Below are 21892 nucleotides of genomic sequence, written 5' to 3'. Positions count from 1 at the left end.
TGACAGGTAGGCTGTGGCCAGTGTGTGTGATGTACGTAGTGCTTGCTCGGGTGCGTGTGTTTGCGTGCATGCATGCGTGGGTGTGTCTGTGCACGTGTGTATGTGTGTGCCTTACAGCCACAGCGCTGTGTATTGCCTGTCTGAAGGTCCCCGGACATCAAACAGCCAGTTGGTCAGCTGAGTCAACAGCGACAGAGGCATAACCTGGCCGTAACCCTGGAGATCAATGGCAGAGTGTGGGTGAGAGGGTGAAAGGGCCACGCTGGGCCGTGGTGCTGGGCTCCACTCCACACCCTTTGATCCCACACAGACGTGAGGTGGGGTGGGCAGACTGAGGGAGAGAGAGATACTAACAGGGAGAGCACTCATAAACAGAGAGGGAGACCCAGAGTAAGACACACACAATGTTCTTCTCTTTCAAAACCAATAACTCAGTGGGATCATTTTAAAAGGATCTGTCTCAGCTACAGTACACAGAGAGAGCAGCGGTGGCTGATCTAAAGGAGATAGAACATCATTTATTAGCTGAGGTGAACTCTAAAAAGCTTTGGAATGTCTCATTGAGGGGAAGTATCAGCCAAAAGGCCTTTTCAATGGGAACATTGTGCTGTAGTGTGTGTGTGTGTGTGTGTGTGTGTGTGTGTGTGTGTGTGTGTGTGTGTGTGTGTGTGTATATATATATATATATATATATATATATATATATATATATGTGTGTGTGTGTGTGTGTCTTCATCATATGATTGACTGAGGTGCTAGTAAGTAGTCAGTTTAGTTCAGTGGTAAAGAACACAGCACTCAGAAAGCAACAGGCTGAGAGAGAGAGAAGGGGACAACTAACTGAGGTGTGTAGGTGAACAACAACAAGAAACTGTTGGAGCAGTCTCCTCTGACTGCCTCTACACTCATATCCTACAGACAGGGTCCGTGATGACAGCCACGCACGCACATGCACACACACAAATACATGAGCACACACATTCATAGTCAAACACACTCATACACTCACACATACAGTGCCTTCAGAAAGTATTCATAACCCTTGACTTATTCCATTTTGTTGTGTTACAGCCTGAATTAAAAATGGATTCAATAATGTTTTTTCTCACCCTTCTACACACAATACCCCATAATGACAAAGTGAAAACATTCTTAGAAATGTTTTCACATTAATTGAAAATGAAAAACAGAAATATCTCATTTACATAAGTATTCCCACCCCTGAGTCAATACATGTTAGAATCACATTTGGCAGCGATTATACAATATTTGCCCATTATTCTGTTAAAAATTATTCAAGCTCTGTCAAATTGTTTTTTTACATGAAATACCCCTGAAAAAATGTACAATTCCAAGCATACCCATAACATCATGCAGCCACCACTATGCTTTACAATATGGAGAGTGGTACTCAGTAATGTGTTGCATTGGATTTGCCCCAAAGGTAACACTTTGTATTCAGGACATCCAGTTAATTTCTTTGCAGTACTACTTTAGTGTCTTGCTGCAAATAGGATGCATGTTTTGGAATATGTTTTTTATTCTGTACAGGCTTCCTTTTCACTCTGTTAAGTGGCTTAGTATTGTGGAGTAACTACAATGTTGTTGAGCCATCTTCAGTTTTCTCCTATCGCAGCCATTAAACTCTGTAATGTTAAAGACACCATTGGCCTCATGGTGAAATCCCTGAGCGGTTTCCTTCCTCTAAGGCAACTGAGTTGGGAAGGACGCCTGTATCTTTGTAGTGACTGAGTGTATTGATACACCATCCAAAGTGTAATTAATAATTCCACATTGCTCAAAGGGATATTCTTTTTTATTTATTGTTACCCATCTACAAATAGGCACCCTTCTTCGCGAGGCATTGGAAAACCTCCCTGGTCTTTGTGGTTGAATGTGTGTTTGAAATTGTATCATCTGTGGGGTACAGAGATGAGGTAGTCATTCAAAAATCACGTTTAACACAATTATTGCACATGCACACACAACTTATTATGTGAGTTGTTAAGCACATTTTTACTCCTGAACTTATTTAGGCTTGCCATAACAAAAGTGCTTGACTACTTATTGACTCAAGACATTTCAGCTTTCATTTTTAATGAATTTGTTACATTTTTCAAAAACATAACTCCACTGACATTATAGGGTATTATGTGTAGGCCAGTGACAACAATTTCAATTTAATCCATTTCAAATTTTGGCTGTAACAAAACAAAATGTGGAAAAAGTCAGTGGGTGTGAATACCTTCTGAAGGCACTGTAGGAACACACACAGTAAAGAAAGCTGTGGAGGAAAGCGGGGAGGGCGACTAAATCAGCTTTAACTTAACAGTGTAGCCTATACCTTGAGCCCCAAAACATGAACGTGTCAGAGCCCCAGGGCTTTTTTAACAGGAGCTTTTGAAGTGTACGTTTACAATAAACACAACATTTAAAACCTAGGATTACCGCTCCGTTTTCACAGCTGTTTGGAAGCCAATTCCAACATTTTTAAATATGCTTTCTTTTTATTGGTTTTGATTTGACTTGAGGGTGGAAATAAAGTTACACTTTTTTTGTAAAAATTTCTCAATGCGATATGCAGGGGTATTCAACTCTTACCCTATGAGGTCCAGAGCCTGCTGGTTTTCTGTTCTACCTGATTATTAATTGCACCCGTCTAAATCAGTCCCTGATTAGAGGGGAACAATACAAAAAAATGCAGTGGCATGTGTTTAGAAGTCCAGAGTCAGGGTTGGGTAGGTTACTTTCTAAATGTATCTATTACAGTTACTAGTTACCGGTCCAAAATTGTAAATCAGTAACGTAACTTTTGGATTACCCAAACTCAGTAACGTAATTGGATTACAGCCACAAAGTCATAAAATCTGTTTTTAAACGTAAACCTAACCTTAACCCTAACGTTAACCACACTGCTAACCCTAACCTTCAATTAAGACCAAAAAGCTCATTTTTGTTTTCATTTATTTTAACAATATCGCCAATGTCAACCTGCTTAAGAGGCATTAGAAGAAGACAAAAATGAATATTACCAATTGAACAACATCCATTGCAGGATAAATCAATGTTAGAGTTTGGATGTTGCATTTTACTTTATGGGTTGGTGATGTAGGCCTGCTATAACCCATTGCTTTCTACTACAGATAATAATATGATTATCTTTACATCTTTCCAGCCATTCCAATTAATTTAATAACACCTGATCTTCAAGATTAGGACTTGGGAAATATAGATTAGCCAAATTGTTTTACCTGAGCATCAGCCCCAAACTAAGAACTAATTAGCCTTCTCTGTGGTTGATGATTTTGTTGTCATGGAGGACTGATTGGGCTCATTTCTTTGAGTTGAAGAAATGCAGCTCTCGGAATGGCATGTTTCGAGCACTACCGAAAAGCGCTATTTGCATTTGGAAAATTAACCCCATATAGTGCATTTGCTAAAGACGCCTATTGTTTACATTTGTTGGTGACACTTTGATATCTTCATAATTTGCAGCTGTTTAAGTCTATAAAAAGTGTGTGGGTTTGAGCATGTGTCCGTTTTTGAGCAATAAAAGCCCCATTCATGGTCTTCTTAAATGAAACTTGTTTTTGACAGTATGGAGCACAATACCATGGGTGAGTTTAGAAGGGAGAAACTCGCTGAAACTTTAATTCCATAGGCCGCACTATGCAGCTGTTGCAAGTAGAGGTCGACCAATTAATCGGAATGGCTGATTAATTAGGGCCGATTTCAAGTTTTCAAAACAATCAGTAATCGGCATTTTTGGACACCGATCATGGCCGATTACATTGCACTCCACGAGGAGACTGCGTGGCAGGCTGACTACCTGTTATGCGAGTGCAGCAAGGAGCCACGGTAAGGTGCTAGCTAGCATTAAACTTATCTTCTAAAAAACAAAGATAATCACTAGTTAAACTAGTAATATCATCAACCATGTGTAGTTATCTAACGTGTCCTGCGTTGCATATAATCGATGCGGTGCCTGTTAATTTATCATTGAATCGCAGCCTACTTCGCCAAACAGGTGATTTAACAAGCGCATTCACGAAAAAAGCACTGTCGTTGCACCAATGTGTACCTAACCATAAACATCAACGCCTTTCTTAAAATCAATACACAGTATATATTTTTAAACCTGCATATTTAGTTAATATTGCCTGCTAACATGAATTTATTTTAACTAAGGAAATTGTGTCACTTGTCTTGCGTTCTGTGCAAGCAGAGTCAGGGTATATGCAGCAGTTTGGGCATCCTGGCTCATTGTGAACTGTGTGAAGACCATTTCTTCCTAACAAAGACAGCCAACTTCACCAAACGGGGGATGATTTAACAAAAGAGCATTTGCAAAAAAAGCACAATCGTTGTACGAATGTACCTATCCATAAACATCAATGCCTTTCTTAAAATCAATACACAGAAGTACATTTTTTTAAACCTGCATATTTAAAAGAAATTCATGTTAGCAGGCAATATTAAACTAGGGAAATTGTGTCACTTCTCTTGCGTTCATTGCACGCAGAGTCAGGGTATATGCAACAGTTTGGGCCGCCTGGCTCGTTGCGAACTAATTTGCAAGAATTTTACATAATTATGACATAACATTGAAGGTTGTGCAATGTAACAGCAATATTTAGACTTATGGATGCCACCCGTTAGATAAAATACGGAACGGTTCTGTATTTCACATAAGGAATAAATGTTTGGTTTTCGAAATGATAGTTTCCGGATTTGACCACATTAATGATCTAAGGCTCGTATTTCTGTGTGTTATTATATTATAATTAAGTCTATGATTTGATAGAGCAGTCTGACTGAGCGGTGGAAGGCAGCAGCAGGCTCGTAAGCATTCATTCAAACAGCACTTTACTGCGTTTGCCAGCAGCTCTTCGCAATGCTTCAAGCATTGGGCTGTTTATGACTTCAAGCCTATCAACTCCCGAGATTAGGCTGGCAATAATAAAGTACCTATTAGAACATCCAATAGTAAAAGGTATATGAAATACAAATGGTAGAGAGAAATAGTCCTATAATAACTACAACCTAAAACTTCTTACCTGGGAATATTGAAGACTCATGTTAAAAGGAACCACCAATGTTAGCTTTTTTACATGGCACATATTGCATTTTTACTTTCTTCTCCAAAACTTAGTTATTGCATTATTTAAACCAAATTGAACATGTTTCATCATTTATTTGAGACTAAATAGATTTTAATTATGTATTATATTAAGTTAAAATAAAAGTGTTCATTGTTCATTCAGTATTGTTGTAATTGTCATTATTACAAATAAATAAATAAATATATAAAAATCGTCCGATTGAATCGGTATCGGCTATTTTTGGTCCTCCAATAAATCGGTATCGGCGTTGAAAAATCATAATCGGCCGACATCTAGTTGCAAGAGCGCATTTTATACTGGCTGACCACTGGGGCATACTCATTATACCGATTCTGTTGCAAAACCTTTCTTAAACGGAAGCAAACGGAACAAAACGGACAGAGTTCTACCTGAATTTGTCCAAGAGAAACTCCCGTTTTACTCTGTTTGCTTCCATTTGGTTCTTAAACAGTAAACGGTTTCCTTAATGAATATACCCCTGGTCGCCAAAACAATGATTGATAGGCAGCTTAAACTTATTGGGGTAAAAAACACATACATTTGTGAACAGCCATTCACATTCAAAAAACCTACAATGCATAAGGCGCAAATAGCTAAATGAGAGAGCAGCAGTGCGATTCACATCAATGCGCTATGCAGCCTAGATATCAATAATAAGTGATATCCGTATTGCCCGTAGGCTACACCACTGCTGTCATCCTTACCTCCAAGTGTTTATTCAAGTTGGATAATGCCGACAGCATTATCTTTGGAAGACTTAGCTTGGACTACAAAAGCCTATTCCTGCTTTTTTCCCCGCAATCCATCAAACGCATCTGGTGTGTCATCATAGTGGTCTCTGACTTGTAATCAGACTCACTCAGGTGGAACAAACTTAAACCTGCGCCTTTTTTCAATGCTGATTTTAATGTCATTGAGAAAGCAGAAAGGTGTTAAATATTTTTTGGCACAAAACATCCTTTATGAATTTAAAAATCATCTGTGAAGTAATCATCTAGTTTTTCAAATGTATCTGTAATCTGATCACTACATTTATCCGTCACATGTAACAGATTACATGTAATCCGTTACTCCCCAACCCTGTCCAGAGTTGAGTTTGAGGGCGATAGAGGGTGACAGCTTAATCTGTCCAAATAGATATGATAAAAGCCTGAGGGTCTAATTCCATATTTATAAGGACCTGTGTAATACACTATCTACAGCATTTAGCCTTAGTGCTAGCTTGGTGCCGTCCACAGATTATTATTGCTGGATGATCCCAGGTGGTTGTTTCGGCTGGCTACAGGAGTAGCTGCTAGTGCTGCTCATCTGGACGAGCATAATCATCTTTGGTCAAATAAAAAATAACAATGACTTCAGTTCTCATAGCCAAGTCTAATCTGACAAACCGATCATTATAGTAAGCACATAAGCACATTATATTGGCACAACATAGATAATGGGTTTGCAAGAGGATGAGTTGTGGATGAGCAGAGATCAGTATGTGGCTGGCTGACTCACCCGCTCGTTGCAGGCCGCTGTCGTCCTCAGCTTCTCCTCAATCTCCTTCCCGATCTTCTGCACCGTCACCTGGGTCTGCTTGATGGCTCTCTGTGCTGTGTGGAGCCTAGAAAGTATAGGGAGGAAGAACATCAGGATATTAATCAAAAGGCTCTCTACCACAGGAACTCAACAGACATGTACTGTATAATAGAGGATGCTTATATGTGATGCTGACAGATTTACATTGCAATTGCAGGAGAGTAAATAAATAACTATACAGACGAACAGAGGTCAGACTCTCCTCTCCGGACAGCGTAATGTCAGCCATCTTTTTAGCTGCACTATTTGTTAATGTTATATAGGTTTGTTTGGAGGACAGAGGGAGGAGGTATGAGTTATGATGGACCACATGTGTGTTCTTCATTTGTGGCGAGAGTTTGTTTCCCCTCATTGTTTCTTTTCCTAATTTACTGGGGTTTAATCTATATTGTTGTGCTGTGTTGTCTCCAAATGTCTCAAAAGTTAATGAAAGTTCCAAATGAACAAAGGACAAAGCAGGCTTTGAGAACGTCGAAAGAACAAAGCTCATTAAAATGACTCTTAAGATGTAGTCCTATAGATTCAGGGGACATATCAGGTTCTCAAATACCCAAGAACCACAAATAACCCACCAGTATTTTAATCACTTTTATTTTCTAATATATCTAACCACAATTTAAGGCTTCAATGTTGCCCTATGGACCTAAAGATACTAAATCCAGACCACTGAGAGAAACCTCAACGGGCCATTTAATAAACCCTCACCACAAACATTGAAGACATTCCCAAAACTTTTGGGTACTGAAGTCATTCATTCATTGTCCTCTGGAGAAGGAACAATAACAACAATGCCAAAAGACAACAATGAACGTTATTGCAGCTATCAATCACAGACTTGATTAACTCTCCAAGTATGCTTTCAACAGCTCCAGGCCTCATGGGGAGTGAGTGAGTGAGAGAGGGAGACTGAGCTGCTCCCCACAACAGAGCTGCCCCAGGGACACGTCTAATAGGAACAGACAACCATCACACCAGGCTGAGATATGGAGGGTCCTCCTCACACGCAGGAGGGCAGCCATTAGCAATAATATTGTCAGAGAGACTCGAGATCATCCTTGTTTTGTCTAATTTACAGACACGCTCAACAGGAGGTAAGCGTTAGATGTGGCAGTGTGGCTGGCAGTTTCTGACCCATTCTCTCTCATCTACAGTATGAATGGTTCTACCATCTGGTCTGGGGGCTCCCGATGGAGAGATGTGGTTATCTTTCAGCCCCCCTGCCCCAACTTTCCAACCCACCATTCTTCCAGTCACATCATTCCACCTCTTTCTGAAGCAGGCTGTTCCTCACATCTCCATCCTACAATCCCTCCTTCTGTCTGTTGTTCGCTACTAGTGAACCCTGAGGATGATCTAAGAACGTGCCGCCTGGCCTGTGTTTAATAGTAATATCGCAGCACTTAACCGAGATAATGCTAAGGCAGATTCCCGCTCCAAACCACTATGCATAGTCTTCAGTCAATCAATGCGCCACAACCAGTGCAGAGTTCTTCAGCTTTTGGCTGAATCAGTGGACTTGGTGGAAGCCACAATGAGTATTTTAAGGGCCCAGGATTGTGGATAATCCTGTAGTGGTGCCAAAACACTTTGCGATCTTTCATACTCCACTTCTGGGGCCTTTTAAACTGTCATCAGGGTCCAGGTAAACTGAGGGCTGGTGGTTTCCTCTAGTACTTATAACATAATGGGAATATTCAACCACAACTTTCTTCTAAAATTCCTACTATGCTTCTTTCTTAGATATTCTCAATCATTCTCAACACCTCACTTCGGAGCACGAATCTGAAAAGAAGCCTTTTGGTCTTTCCCAACTTACCACAATCTCAAAATTGATCAAAAACATTTAACAAAATTGGTCTCTGTGACTACGGACATCTTTCTTCACTACGTGACTGCAACCACCTGGGTCCACACATGCCTCTCTCTCTCTCTCTCTCTCTCTCTCTGTAAAGGTTACATTAAGCAGGGTGGCGTGGAGCCACAGCCTTTTCAGATAAACGTCCCTCTTTTCACTCACGTATCCCATATCCGTTGCATTCGTTCCACAATTTTCTCAAATTAGGTAATTGGCTAAATCAGTGAGGCTAAAAACTCCATTCCTCTATCCATGCTGAACAAGGCAGCTAGTTGTCTGCCAATAAGTCATCTAGGCTACATACATCATGGGCCTTTTGGGGTCGGGGTGGTGAAGGGTGGGGGGGTTTACTCGGGTGCAGCTCTTTCCCACTGCTTGCGCTTGAATGTGGTCCATGTGTGAGCAGCAGCTCTGGGTATTAGTCCATGGACTATATACACTCGCCTCTCATGATGCAACAACCACTTGTGGTTGAGTTCATAGTGGTTGCAGTGGGGAACGTGGTTATGGCAGAGTGAGAATGTGGCCTGTGGTCATGGAAGAAGTGGAAGTGGGGAATTTTAGTAACTTTACGGGACTGTTGAGAAAAGGGGTTTTGCTTAGGTATGCAGTCCCTCAGAGCCTTCCTGGAACTGCCTCTTTTAGTGGGTTTTATGCCTGACCCTCCATAAAATTGGTTTACACTAATCCAGCTCTGAGATATTTCCACAGATCTAGGGTGCCTCCAGCCACCTCCATGTTTTTTTCATTAAAACACTGTTCCTCAGACACCTCAGGATATTACTGTGTGTGGTAGGAGGATGGAGCCCAGACCATCATTCATCACTCCTGTATCTTCAGTAAGTGGGGTCAGACACTAACTTCTAATGATTTCACACTTTAAGAATGGAGGGAGGGAAAAAACCTCTACTACAATCATTCACTTTTCTTCCCATTTCAACCTGCCTGGGAAGACAACGATAGCCGTTGGAGATAGTCCTACAAAACGTCAGAGCAAAGCCATTTTGACAGCTTTATCAGTCCGAGGTGATTGCGATGGAGGAATCTGATATGGCCACTTCCCCTATGTGAGTGCTGTTATCTCCCCAGTCCTTCACGCATGTCTGAAGCCCTTATCAGCTCTACCAGTCTGAGGCTCAGAGGGCCAGGGCCCCTGGACCACAGGGGGGAGGGGGGTGAACAAGGCCCAGGCAACTATGCCCTCACTGGGGCAGTACAACCACCAGGCTGGCACACACCCCTCCAGAAAACCCACTGAACGATAACAACTTCCCTACAACAGGACTAGTGAAAATGACAACTAGGGATTACTTGGCGTTACAATTCAAATAAGTACGCATTTCAGATGTGCTTCAAAAGGACATTCAGTCCTTGATTTAAGATCGATAGGCATCTGAAAATAATAACATCTGTTGGCTTAAAACCCTAAATCAGCTGGTGGGTGAATGCCTGATAAAAGCATGTTGATTACAACACCGTTTTTGAACTTTCAAATGGAACATTTGCCCTAAACAGACAGCTGCTTGGAAGCCATCTTTAAAGAATTGTTGTTTGCGATGCTGCGTCTCGCAGAATAAAGGAGGAAAAAAGTAAGGGTTGATGTATTTATGAGGTGCAAAATCAATGAACATTGTAATAAATACAAAATGGCATTGACTTTCTAACCTCATACACATCCAGTACGTAGTAACTCCTTCCAGAGTGGCCTCCCCAAAGCACTGGCTCAGATGGCCTGTACCATTCATGGATTCATTTACCCAACTGATGATCTCCAAATAAACATTTACCATGGTTTATACATAGAACAACAGGCCAGCAAATCCAATCTCGCAATCAGTGCCGAGCAACAGCAAAGGCAGCTGTATCATCTGGCTTACAGAGATAAAGGTAGGAAAACAACTAGGACAAAAGAGAGAGAAAAGAGAAGATAAATATATAGAGAGAAAAAGAACAAGGGCAATCAGTGAAGTACAAACACCATTGTAAATACAAACCATATTAACAGATTCTTCATTTTTCATTTTGTACTTCAAATATTTGCACATTTTTACAACACTGTACATAGCCATAATATACCATTTGAGTGTAACGTTTACTGTTCATTTTATTGTTAATTTCACTTTTGTTTATTGTCCATTTCATTTGCTTTGGCAATTTAAACAAATGTTTCCCATGCCAATAAAGCCTTTTAAATTGAATTGAAAGAAGAAGAAAAAATCCCATCCTCTGTCCCTCTGGAGAATAGAGTAGGGGCATATCTAAACAAAACACATTTCATTGCCTTATATAGCGTTGGGGTCTTGCTCTCCTCAATCACAAAGCAGTTGGTGAGATAGCTTAAAGCCTGGGTCGATTCCATTTTTCCACAATGGCTTGTAGCGGTTCTCGGTTTTTGTTCGTTATCATGCATTTTTCATCCCCCTCTCATATCGTTCCGACACTGTGCTTTTTGTTTTGAGAGACCGCTTGACGTCGCAGGCATGGAAACTTTTTGTGGATCTTTTGTGTTAGAGAGAAAAGGCGAGGAAGCGAAGTGCAGTTTGTATCGAAGAAAACATAATAAGAGGGGGGAGGGGAGGACGGGGAGGAGGTTGACAAAACACTTTTCTTCTGCTGTGTGATACGATGGGTTTCATTTCTGAAATGCTCTTATATCAGGTGACAAGAGATTGGGGCCCCTCTCCACCTTCGCTTCCACTTCCTCGGTCTACAGATATAGGTCATACACACAGAAAGACACAAACACCTTACAAACAGGCCTGGAACATAGGCTGGAAGAGAGACAACTTGATCAGACATGCACTTTTACTGAACGGACTAATAGTTCAAAGTAACAGCTTAAAACTACTCATCGGAACATATCGATTAAATCAATCATAAAATAATTATGACTGTTTGATCTTACAAATGAAACCAATAAAATACATTCACACCCTTAGTCATTTGTATCTTAGAAATAAAATAAACACAAAAATAGATTGTATGTTTTACAGATAACACAAATATGTAACAGGTACCCAACAACGGCCAAACAACATAAAGGAAGGGGGAAAAGAGGCAGAGGGGTGACATAGTTGGAAAACCAAATAAACACCTTCCATTCCGCCGCATACCTGGACCTCAACAGCAGGGCAGAGAATGTCAACACATTTTACCCTGTTGCTATTCACCTCAAATTTCACCATTGTCCCCCCCTATGTACATGGAGGGGAGATAAGATTGTCCCCCCCACAGAAAATATTTTGGTGCGCCTGCTCTCTGTAGATGGATGGATGGATGCCTCATTATTGACTTCCTCCAAGATGTTGTAAGTCAACAAGTATGGTTTACAATACATGGCAACTAAAGAGAGAAATGCATGCTGGGAAACCCCATGAGCAACCCTGAGAAAGGATACTTTAGTCTTCTAGGGTCACAGAGAGGCCAGCCCCCCCCCCCCCCCAGCCTAAACCCAAAGTGTCCTTCTAGGTCACTAAAGCTGCCGGGGGTAATGAACCCAACAATAAACAACTAATATCGTTACCGCACGAAGACTTGCCTTTTACCACCACTGTTACATCAATTACGATCAAAGTTAGGGCCTAGCGTGCCTACTCCCCTGACAGCAGTGTTCGCTGACCGCCAGCGAGCGATGTTGGCCCCGGAAGAAAGAAAGCGATATAGCCTAAACAACTAGGAGCTGGAACACTCAGTCTACATGGGCACCAAACAGAACGAATTACAGAGGAACTACATGAAATTGTCCAATAAGAAAAGCGTGATTTATGTTAATTTGCACTAATTAATGAACAAGACCCAGGAGTCTACATGGGCCTAGTGGCTGGAAACAAACAAAGAATGCAGGCTACTGGCATGGCGTGTGAGACTCTTAGTTTCTCCCATTTCAAACACCTTGAAAATAAAAAACAAACAAAAACATGTCTATAATGTCTTGACATAACTCTAATATACTAAATGTGAGAATGTAACTAATGCATAGAACACATAAAATAGTAGTCTAACGCATTATTTTAGGGATAGCAAAGAAAAAGAGATTTCCAAACTAAGTTTGGAGCTCAGAGGAATGTTAGGGTGAATAGCTGCAACAGGAGTCCCTCAGCACCTACTGGGCTTGTTTTGATACCGCCCAAGTATACTCCTGAGGTGTGATAGCAAAATAGCATAGATACGTCCATATTATGCACAGTGATTTGGGGTTTAGTAGCCAGTTTGTTTTCTGTAGTCTGAATAGTGGCGTTGGGACCCTGGGGGTCAGCTCTCTGGGCCTGGAGTGGGCCAGCTGTTTAAATGGGTCCCCTTAATCCGGCCCAGAACAATATCCTGTGGCTGAGAGCCGGCAGGCGACCCACAGGACTGCTATGAGACCAGGCACTAACTACAGGAAAGGCTTATCACCTCCCCTAGACACTGGGACAGGGCAGACCCCCTCGAGCCTTCACAGTAGAACACTGCCTCCGTTTTCACACACTGAACACACAAACACACACATAGGTCAGTAAAATAGAGAATACAGAGAAAGAACAACGTGGCATTGATAGAGGGGAAAAAGATTAATCTGACAATGTGTTAAGAATGTGGAATACTGTGGATCATCTGTTCAACAAATGATGTGTAGAGCCTATGGATTGAGTGAAACAATCGTATTGCAATATTCAACATTTTATCAGCCAATATACACGAAGTGTATCAATCATTTGGAACACCTGCACTTTCCACGACAGACTGACCAGATGAAAGAATTGATCCTAATTGATGTCACTTGTTAAATCCACTTCAAATCAGTGTAGATGAAGGGGAGGAGACAGGTTAAAGATGGGTTTTTAAACCTTGAGACAATTGAGACAAGGATCGTGTATGTGTGCCATTCAGATGGTGAATGGGCAAGGCCAAATATTTAATTGCCTTTGAACGGGGTATGGTAGTACATGCCAGGCGCACTGGTTTGAGTGTGTCAAGAACTGCAACGCGGCTGAGTTTCACGCTCAACAGTTTCCCGTGTGTATCAAGAATGGTCCACCACCCAAAGGACATCCAGAAACTGGAATTCGGCAAATCAGCCCATGTTTTTCCACTCCTCAATTGTCCAGTGTTGGTGATCGAGTGCCCACTGGAGCCGCTTCTTGTTTTTAGTTGATGGAAGTGGAACCCGGTGTGGTCGTCTGCTGCAATAGCCCATCTGTGACAAGGACAAACGAGTTGTGCGTTCGAAGATGCCGTTCTGCACACCACTGTTGTAATGCGCCATTATTTGCCTGTTTGTGGCCCACCTATTAGCTTAGCTTGCACGATTCTTGCCATTCTCCTTCGACCACTCATCAACTAGCTGTTGTTGGATGTTTTTTATTTGTCATTCTATTCTCGGTAAAACCTAGACACTGTCATACGTGAAAAGCTCAGGAGGATGGACGTTTCTCAGATACTGGAACGGGCACGCCTGGCACCGATGATCATACCATGCTCAAAGTCGCTTTTTCCCCATTCTCACGTTCAATCAAACAGTAACTGAATGCCTCAATTCCTGTCTGCCTGCTTTATATATTAAGCCACGTGACTATCTGTAGGAGCGAACTATTTTTGTGATCGGGGTGGTGTACCGAATAAACTGGCCACAGTGTATATACCCTGTGCTAAAATGATACATAGAGTTACAGAGTTACAGCATACACAGATGTAATTCGCTTTCATTTTACAACTGTGAATAAGATTCCTGGAGCCACTCGAATACTAGGCCTACATTTCCAGTCTAAGGTACATTATCCATTTCAAATTATAAGTTTATAAAACCTGTACCCGTAGGCTGCCGCTCAAAAGAAAAAAACAGTAAGAAATATATACAGTTTAATAATGAATAATACATTCAGGAAAATCAAACAAAAAAATAGAAGTGGGCCTCCACCACCAACCTCCCATTCCCCCAACCAACATGTCTCCATCCAAACCCCCCACCCCTGGAAACCATGTTTACCACCCCTTCCCACACCCCCTAGCAACTAAGATTGCGCCCACTTCCACATCATATGGAGGAATGTACCAACCTGATTTAGGGAACACAGTGAACAGTTGGGGCCAATCTCATCGTAAAACACTTTGTGTTTAATACAGTCTGTGAACAAACTTCAAATATTTAAATTGATGATTTAGATTATGGGATGCCAAGGTCATATTTGTTCATATTCTGTTCCAGTTAAAGGGTTGTTCAAACTCAGAATATAAGCTTCCCAAAAGTTGTTTATACACTGCTCAAAAAAATAAAGGGAACACTTAAACAACACATCCTAGATCTGAATGAAATAAATAATCTTATTAAATACTTTTCTCTTTACATAGTTGAATGTGCTGACAACAAAATCACACAGAAATAATCAATGGAAATCCAATTTATCAACCCATGGAGGTCTGGATTTGGAGTCACACTCAAAATTAAAGTGGAAAACCACACTACAGGCTGATCCAACTTTGATGTAATGTCCTTAAAACAAGTCAAAATGAGGCTCAGTAGTGTGTGTGGCCTCCACGTGCCTGTATGACCTCCCTACAACGCCTGGGCATGCTCCTGATGAGGTGGCGGATGGTCTCCTGAGGGATCTCCTCCCAGACCTGGACTAAAGCATCCGCCAACTCCTGGACAGTCTGTGGTGCAACCTGGCGTTGGTGGATGGAGCGAGACATGATGTCCCAGATGTGCTCAATTGGATTCAGGTCTGGGGAACGGGCGGGCCAGTCCATAGCATCAATGCCTTCCTCTTGCAGGAACTGCTGACACACTCCAGCCACATGAGGTCTAGCATTGTCTTGCATTAGGAGGAACCCAGGGCCAACCGCACCAGCATATGGTCTCACAAGGGGTCTGAGGATCTCATCTCGGTACCTAATGGCAGTCAGGCTACCTCTGGCGGGCACATGGAGGGCTGTGCGGCCCCCCAAAGAAATGCCACCCCACATCATGACTGACCCACCGCCAAACCGGTCATGCTGGAGGATGTTGCAGGCAGCAGAACGTTCTCCACGGCGTCTCCAGACTCTGTCACATGCTCAGTGTGAACCTGCTTTCATCTGTGAAGAGCACAGGGCGCCAGTGGCGAATTTGCCAATCTTGGTGATCTATGGCAAATGCCAAACGTCCTGCACGGTGTTGGGCTGTAAGCACAACCCCCACCTGTGGACGTCGGGCCCTCATACCACCCTCATGGAGTCTGTTTCTGACCTTTTGAGCAGACACATGCACATTTGTGGCCTGCTGGAGGTCATTTTGCAGGGCTCTGGCAGTGCTTCTCCTGCTCCTCCTTGCACAAAAGGCGGAGGTAGCGGTCCTGCTGCTGGGTTGTTGCCCTCCTACGGCCTCCTCCACGTCTCCTGATGTACTGGCCTGTCTCCTGGTAGCGCCTCCATGCTCTGGACACTACGCTGACAGACACAGCAAACCTTCTTGCCACAGCTCGCATTGATGTGCCATCCTGGATGAGCTGCACTACCTGAGCCACTTGTGTGGGTTGTAGACTCCGTCTCATGCTACCAATAGAGTGAAAGCACCGCCAGCATTCAAAAGTGACCAAAACATCAGCCAGGAAGCATAGGAACTGAGAAGTGGTCTGTGGTCCCCACCTGCAGAACCACTCCTTTATTGGGGGTGTCTTGCTAATTGCCTATAATTTCCAACTGTTGTCTATTCCATTTGCACAACAGCATGTGAAATGTATTGTCAAATCCGTGTTGCTTCCTAAGTGGACAGTTTGATTTCACAAAAGTGTGATTGACTTGGAGTAACATTGTGTTGTTTAAGTGTTCCCTTTATTTTTTTGAGCAGTGTATATTATTGAGATCAGTCCTTTCGGGAGCCCAAATAATTAATTTATAAATCCCATCATTTGATGGTTCGGTAGTTTGGTTTCCCAAGGAACTCCTAAGTTTTAAATATAGAAAAAAAGATTTGCCCTGTAATGAGTATTTGTTTTTCAAATCTTTGAATTTTCTCAAACCACTACTGTTCATGATCTATGTGATTATGAATTTGATTGGATATATGTTATTCTGTTTCCTTTGTTATGCAGCACAGATTACTCAGTAAATATACCACTTTATGGTTAAAGGAATTCCTGCCTCCGTCTCATCCATTCCTCTGTCACCTGACCCGTAACCACCTGTTCACCTTCACTGTCAGTCATCCTACCTGTCCAGCTACCCACACAGATTCTACTAATCTTTCACTATTCTTGATTTAATCTTGTCTTTACATATACAATTTATTTTGATTTAGAATGGACCATTATCATGCAGCGGTCTCAAAACAGGGGCAGCGGGGAAAAAATACATGTCATCTATGTACTTAAATAGCAAATAGAGGACGCTTTTCCCATGGTTCATTTTCATGCCAGCCAGGTAGGCTATACTCCATGTGCTTAATATTAGGAAAGTTTAGATGTAAATATAGTACGCCTAGCCTATAGAAAGCTGAGGGGAGCCTCCTCTTTTTAATAGAGGCCATCACTCTGTTCTCGCGCAATTGCATAGCCTATAGAAATGTTGCACAACATGAGCTCATGGGCTCTCATGAAGTGTTTGAGTAGATTTTCGATTACATTTGCATTGATGTCAGAGTAATAAGAGGGACAATAGAGTGCTGGTACCAGGCAGTTAGCAAGTTTGGTAGACTACTAATGACCGTCAGCAGCATCAGAATTTGGAGAAGCCTAATTACCGTGACGAAACAGTCATGTGTAATTTGACTGCCTTTATGACTCGTGACCGCCGGTGTGGTGGTAATACAGTCACTGTAACAGCCATAGGCGTTATCTAAAACAACTAGCACACTGAATTCATACATTTGAAGTAATTTTAAAGTCATGTCTTTCTATTCCATACCAAAACTAATATTACCAATCTGGGAGGTAAAGTCATTAAAGTATTAAATAATTTTGCTGTATTTAGATGGAATCAAGGCATTAGAATGTACCAGAGGCCACCAAAAGAGAGCTTGCTCTGCATTTTTTGAGTGTGTGTGTGGAGGAGGCCCAGAACTCCCTGGCTGGCAATTTTTTCTACTTGGCTGCGTACGCCATGTACTTACGGAAAACACTGGAAGTGGCTCAGTACACTATATCATCCCTCCTCTCAGTAAATCTTACTCTATGTAAGGCCTCCTCCGTCTGCCAGCCCATCCAAACTCGTGTTCCCTATTCCATGTTGTGTTTTTCACACTCCCTAGGCTTAGGGGTCTCGTCAAACCGGGGCCAAGTCGACAGTGAATCGCTCGCTGACAAATTTGCATCATCAATCAAGTGTTCTTGGAAAGGGGAATCAGAGCCATTCCGGTCATAGCCAGGCACTGAGCAGCTCTCACGCTGAGACAAAATGGGTGAGGCAAGTCACAGTATTTGTTGCGACTGTTGTTGATCCTTTGTGACTGTATGTGTATCACTATTTCAGAGGACGATGTATACCGGTCTGGTATATATACTCTGGAGAAAATATATAGCTAACTGGGGACAGCAGGGATACATGTTGAGTACAGCACTTGCACACTGCTTCAATGCTCCTATTATATATGTAGTGACAAACATCATTTCTACCTCACTAAATCTATGATGAGCACAACAGCAGTAGCTGTTTATATGGGTTATTTACAGTATTTACCATGCCAAACACTTGAATAAAAAGGTTTACCACCTGTATAGCACTACATAAAAGCTCAAATGCATGATGCAAACAATCCCAGTTGAAAATTTGGGCACACCAACTCATTCAGGGTTTCTTTATTTATACTATTTCCTACATTGTACAATAATAGTGAAGACATCAAAACTATGAAATAACACATACGGAATCATGTAGTAACCAAAAAAAGTGTTAAACAAATCAAAAAAACATTTTAGATTTTTCGAAGTAGCCACACTTTGCCTTGATGACAACTTTGCACACTCTTTGCATTATCTCAACCAGCTTCACCTGGAATGCTTTTCCAACAGTCTTGAAGGAGTTCCACATATGCTGAGCACTTGTTGGTTGCTTTTCCTTCACTCTGCGGTCCAACTCTCATCCCTGACCCTCTCAATTGGGTTGAGGTCAGGTGATTGTGGAGGCCAGGTCATCTGATGCAGCACTCCCATTACTCTCCTTCTTGGTCAAATAGCCCTTACACAGACTGGAGGTGTGTTGGGTCATTGTCCTGTTGAAAAATAAATGATAGTCCCACTAAGCGCAAACCAGATGGGATGGCGTATTGCTGCAGAATGCTGTGGTAGCTATGCTGCTTAAGTGTGCCTTGAATTCTAAATAAAATCACTGACAGTGTCACCAGCAAAGCACCCCCACACCATCACACCTCCATGCTTCACGGTGGGAACAACACATGCAGAGATCTTCCGTTCACCTACTCTGCGTCTCACAAAGACAGCCCGGTTGGAACCAAAAAAATCTCAAATTTGGACTCATCAGGCCAAAGGACAGATTTCCACTGGTCTAATGTCCATTGCTTGTGTTTCTTAGCCCAAGCAAGTCTCTTCTTATTATTATTGGTGTACTTTAGTAGTGCTTTCTTTGCAGCAATTCGACCATGAAGGCCTGATTCACGCGGTCTCCTCTGAACAGTTGATGTTAAAGATGTGTCTATTACTTGAACTCTGTGAAGCATTTATTTGGGCTGAAATTTCTGAGGCTGGTAATTCTAATGAACTTATTCGCTGCAGCAGAGGTAACTCTGGGTCTTCCTTTCATCATAGTGCTTGAAGGTTTTTGCGACTGCACTTTTCCGGATTGACTGACCTTCATGTCTTAAAGTAATGATGGACTGTCAGTTATCACAACAACTGATTGGCTCAAACGCATTAAGAAAGAAAGAAATTCCACAAATTAACAAGGCACACCTGTTAATTGAAATGCATTCCAGGTGACTACCTCATGAAACTGGTTGAGAGGATGCCAAGAGTGTGCAAAGCTGTCATCAAGGCAAAGGGTGGCTACTTTGAAGAATCTCAAATACAAAAATATATTTTGATTTGTTTAAAACCTTTTTGGTTACAACATGATTCCATATGTGTTATTTCCTAGTTTTGATGTAAAAAGTAAAGAAAAACCCTGGAACGAGTATGTGTCCAAACTTTTGACTGATACTGTACATATTAACAGCTATCTATGCACCTGAACTAACAAAATCCTGTGGCATCTCTCCAGTCCAGAGATCACAGTGAGAACTCAGAACATGAGAGTTCAGAGAAATGAACATACTCAGAACTACCCAGAAGTGTCTATGCAATCCCATGCTATGGAGGTGGGGTTTTGGTCTGCATACACACATTCATACTACTTCTATAGGGGTGTATCTGATGAGTCACTGTTAAAAGGCTCTCTAGGCCCTAAACAGTGAGCACATCGCGGCCTGAAGCCAAGACACAACCCAGAGCCTGCCCAGGTCTACCCTAGAGAGAAAGAGAGGGGAGCAGGGAGAGACACCTAGGCCATGTTAGAGTCAACGAGCCACATCACATCAGCGTCTATCAGCCTGGCTACAGGCCTGTAGAGGAGCCTCAGGCTCAGGAAGGAGAGGAGAGGGAGGGGTACAATGGAGTTGCTTTAAATTCCTCAGAGCCCCACCGGGATGGAGAGATGGAGAGAGCAGGGGAAAGAGTTTAGTAATGTAGGACTCAACAGCACTGAGCAGAGCCCATAAAGCAATAGGATTCAACCCTCTCAAATCTGTAGGGACACTATTTTCTCTTAAATAATAAAAAAAAAAAACCTGTGCACAAATTGTGAGTGATATTAAAATAAAAATTATGGTGTGTGTTGTTGGCCCAGCATTGGTGTGAAACTTTGGTATGTGTAGATCACTCACGCACCCTGGAGGCCATTTTCTATTCCCAAGTCAGGCGAAGACACAAAACAGTAATCGGCCAGAGGAAGCCCCTAGGGCTCGACGAATCTTCACCCTGACACAGTACAGCTCACCTCAAGCTGGGGCCAGGAGTGACACATAACATAAAGAAATGCATACATCTTATTCTTGAATCCTCTGACTCAAGAAAAAGAGTAAAAACTTGAGGAAGAGGACAGATACTCCACTAATGAACGTAGCCTAACTATAAGAACTTATCATAAACAGTCCAAAACATTGTGCCCCTTACAGTGCAGTGCAAAAGTGTAATTAAATGTAGCTCGATCCAACTTCTAATTAACTGGTGTTCCAAGGCAAGCCCTACTCAAACCCTGTAAGTAGTGTTAACATTACCCCACATTCAAATATAGAACAGAGCTGTGTTTTTGCAACATAGAAAAAAGAGCAATTGGAACCATGCCTCCCTCATCCTTACGAAACTGCCTGGTGTTTTCCCAACTCAGAAAGTGATAGTTTGGCACCCCCTTGTGGAATGAATAAGTAAAAACGGCCACTAATCTCCAATATTAAACCCAATAATTCTAATGGAATTATCCATCTGTTACTTTATTATGATGAGGTTCCTTTATTTAACTAACTTGATTATAGCTTTCAATACGTATGTCCTTTTATGGCCAAGAAACACTAAAGACAGGAATTTTGGCAGCTCTCAGTGACTTGGGAGCAAAAACAGACTATGATAATAAAGGCGTTCGAGGCAGTTTCCTGGCGCCATTTTATGGACAATGTGGGGAATATATATAATGACAGAAAGTCTGAAGAATGTTTAGAGTGACAATTAGATAAAACAGCAAAGCTGGTTGCAAGTCATCTCTACAAGTCATACTTCGCCACCATAACCTATTTATTACCTTACCTCTCTTATCCTACCTCATTTGCACATGCTGTATATAGATTTTTCTCCTGTATTATTGATTGTGTTTGTTTATTCCATGTGTAACTCTGTTTTGTTGTTTGTGTCGAACTGATTTGCTTTATTATAACTTGTTCTCAACTAGCCTACCTGGTTAAATAAAGGTGAAATACAAAAAAAACTACAGTTGAAAGTGAGTGTTGTGATAGTTACTGAGAGAAGAATGTCGATGAGTACGTAATGAGTGGGGTCAGACAGTGTTGAGGATATTTTCTGTTTTATATCCTCTTGCTTCCATAAGTATATTTTGCAATTAAAATCCTTTCAGTTAGCTAAAGGAAGTTGTGCCCCTGGCCTGTAGACAGGCAGAGTATGCTCTTGGTAGAGCAGTCAAACAGCGTACTTGCCAAGAGGCTAGCGTATGGAGCGATTTCAGTGCCAATAGATATTGCATTTGAATTTCATAATTTTTAACTTGTATTAGGATATTGAATTTGAATGGCATATTTTGGAATGTTTAATGCACAAATTGAATCATTGAACTCATATTTCATGATTTGAAACTGAATTGAATTAGTATTGCATTCAGTTTC

At 41.8% G+C, this 21892-nt stretch overlaps 1 protein-coding gene across 2 annotated transcripts in view; it reads right to left on the bottom strand.

Annotated features, from left to right (window-relative positions):
• The window catches only part of LOC115148894 (UV radiation resistance-associated gene protein), a 161027-nt gene that overhangs the window by 115286 nt on the left and 23849 nt on the right, over positions 1 to 21892 (bottom strand). For both annotated transcript variants that reach the window (XM_029691190.1, XM_029691191.1), the window contains exon 7: positions 6624 to 6729. In XM_029691190.1, coding sequence (XP_029547050.1) covers positions 6624 to 6729 — 106 coding nt within the window. The remainder of the gene's footprint in view (positions 1 to 6623; positions 6730 to 21892) is intronic.

This window comes from Salmo trutta, chromosome 15, assembly GCF_901001165.1.
Source record: "Salmo trutta chromosome 15, fSalTru1.1, whole genome shotgun sequence".
NCBI classification, from domain to species: domain Eukaryota; kingdom Metazoa; phylum Chordata; class Actinopteri; order Salmoniformes; family Salmonidae; genus Salmo; species Salmo trutta.
Note: the sequence above shows the minus strand (reverse complement) of the source record. Positions and strands in the feature narration are given on the sequence as shown.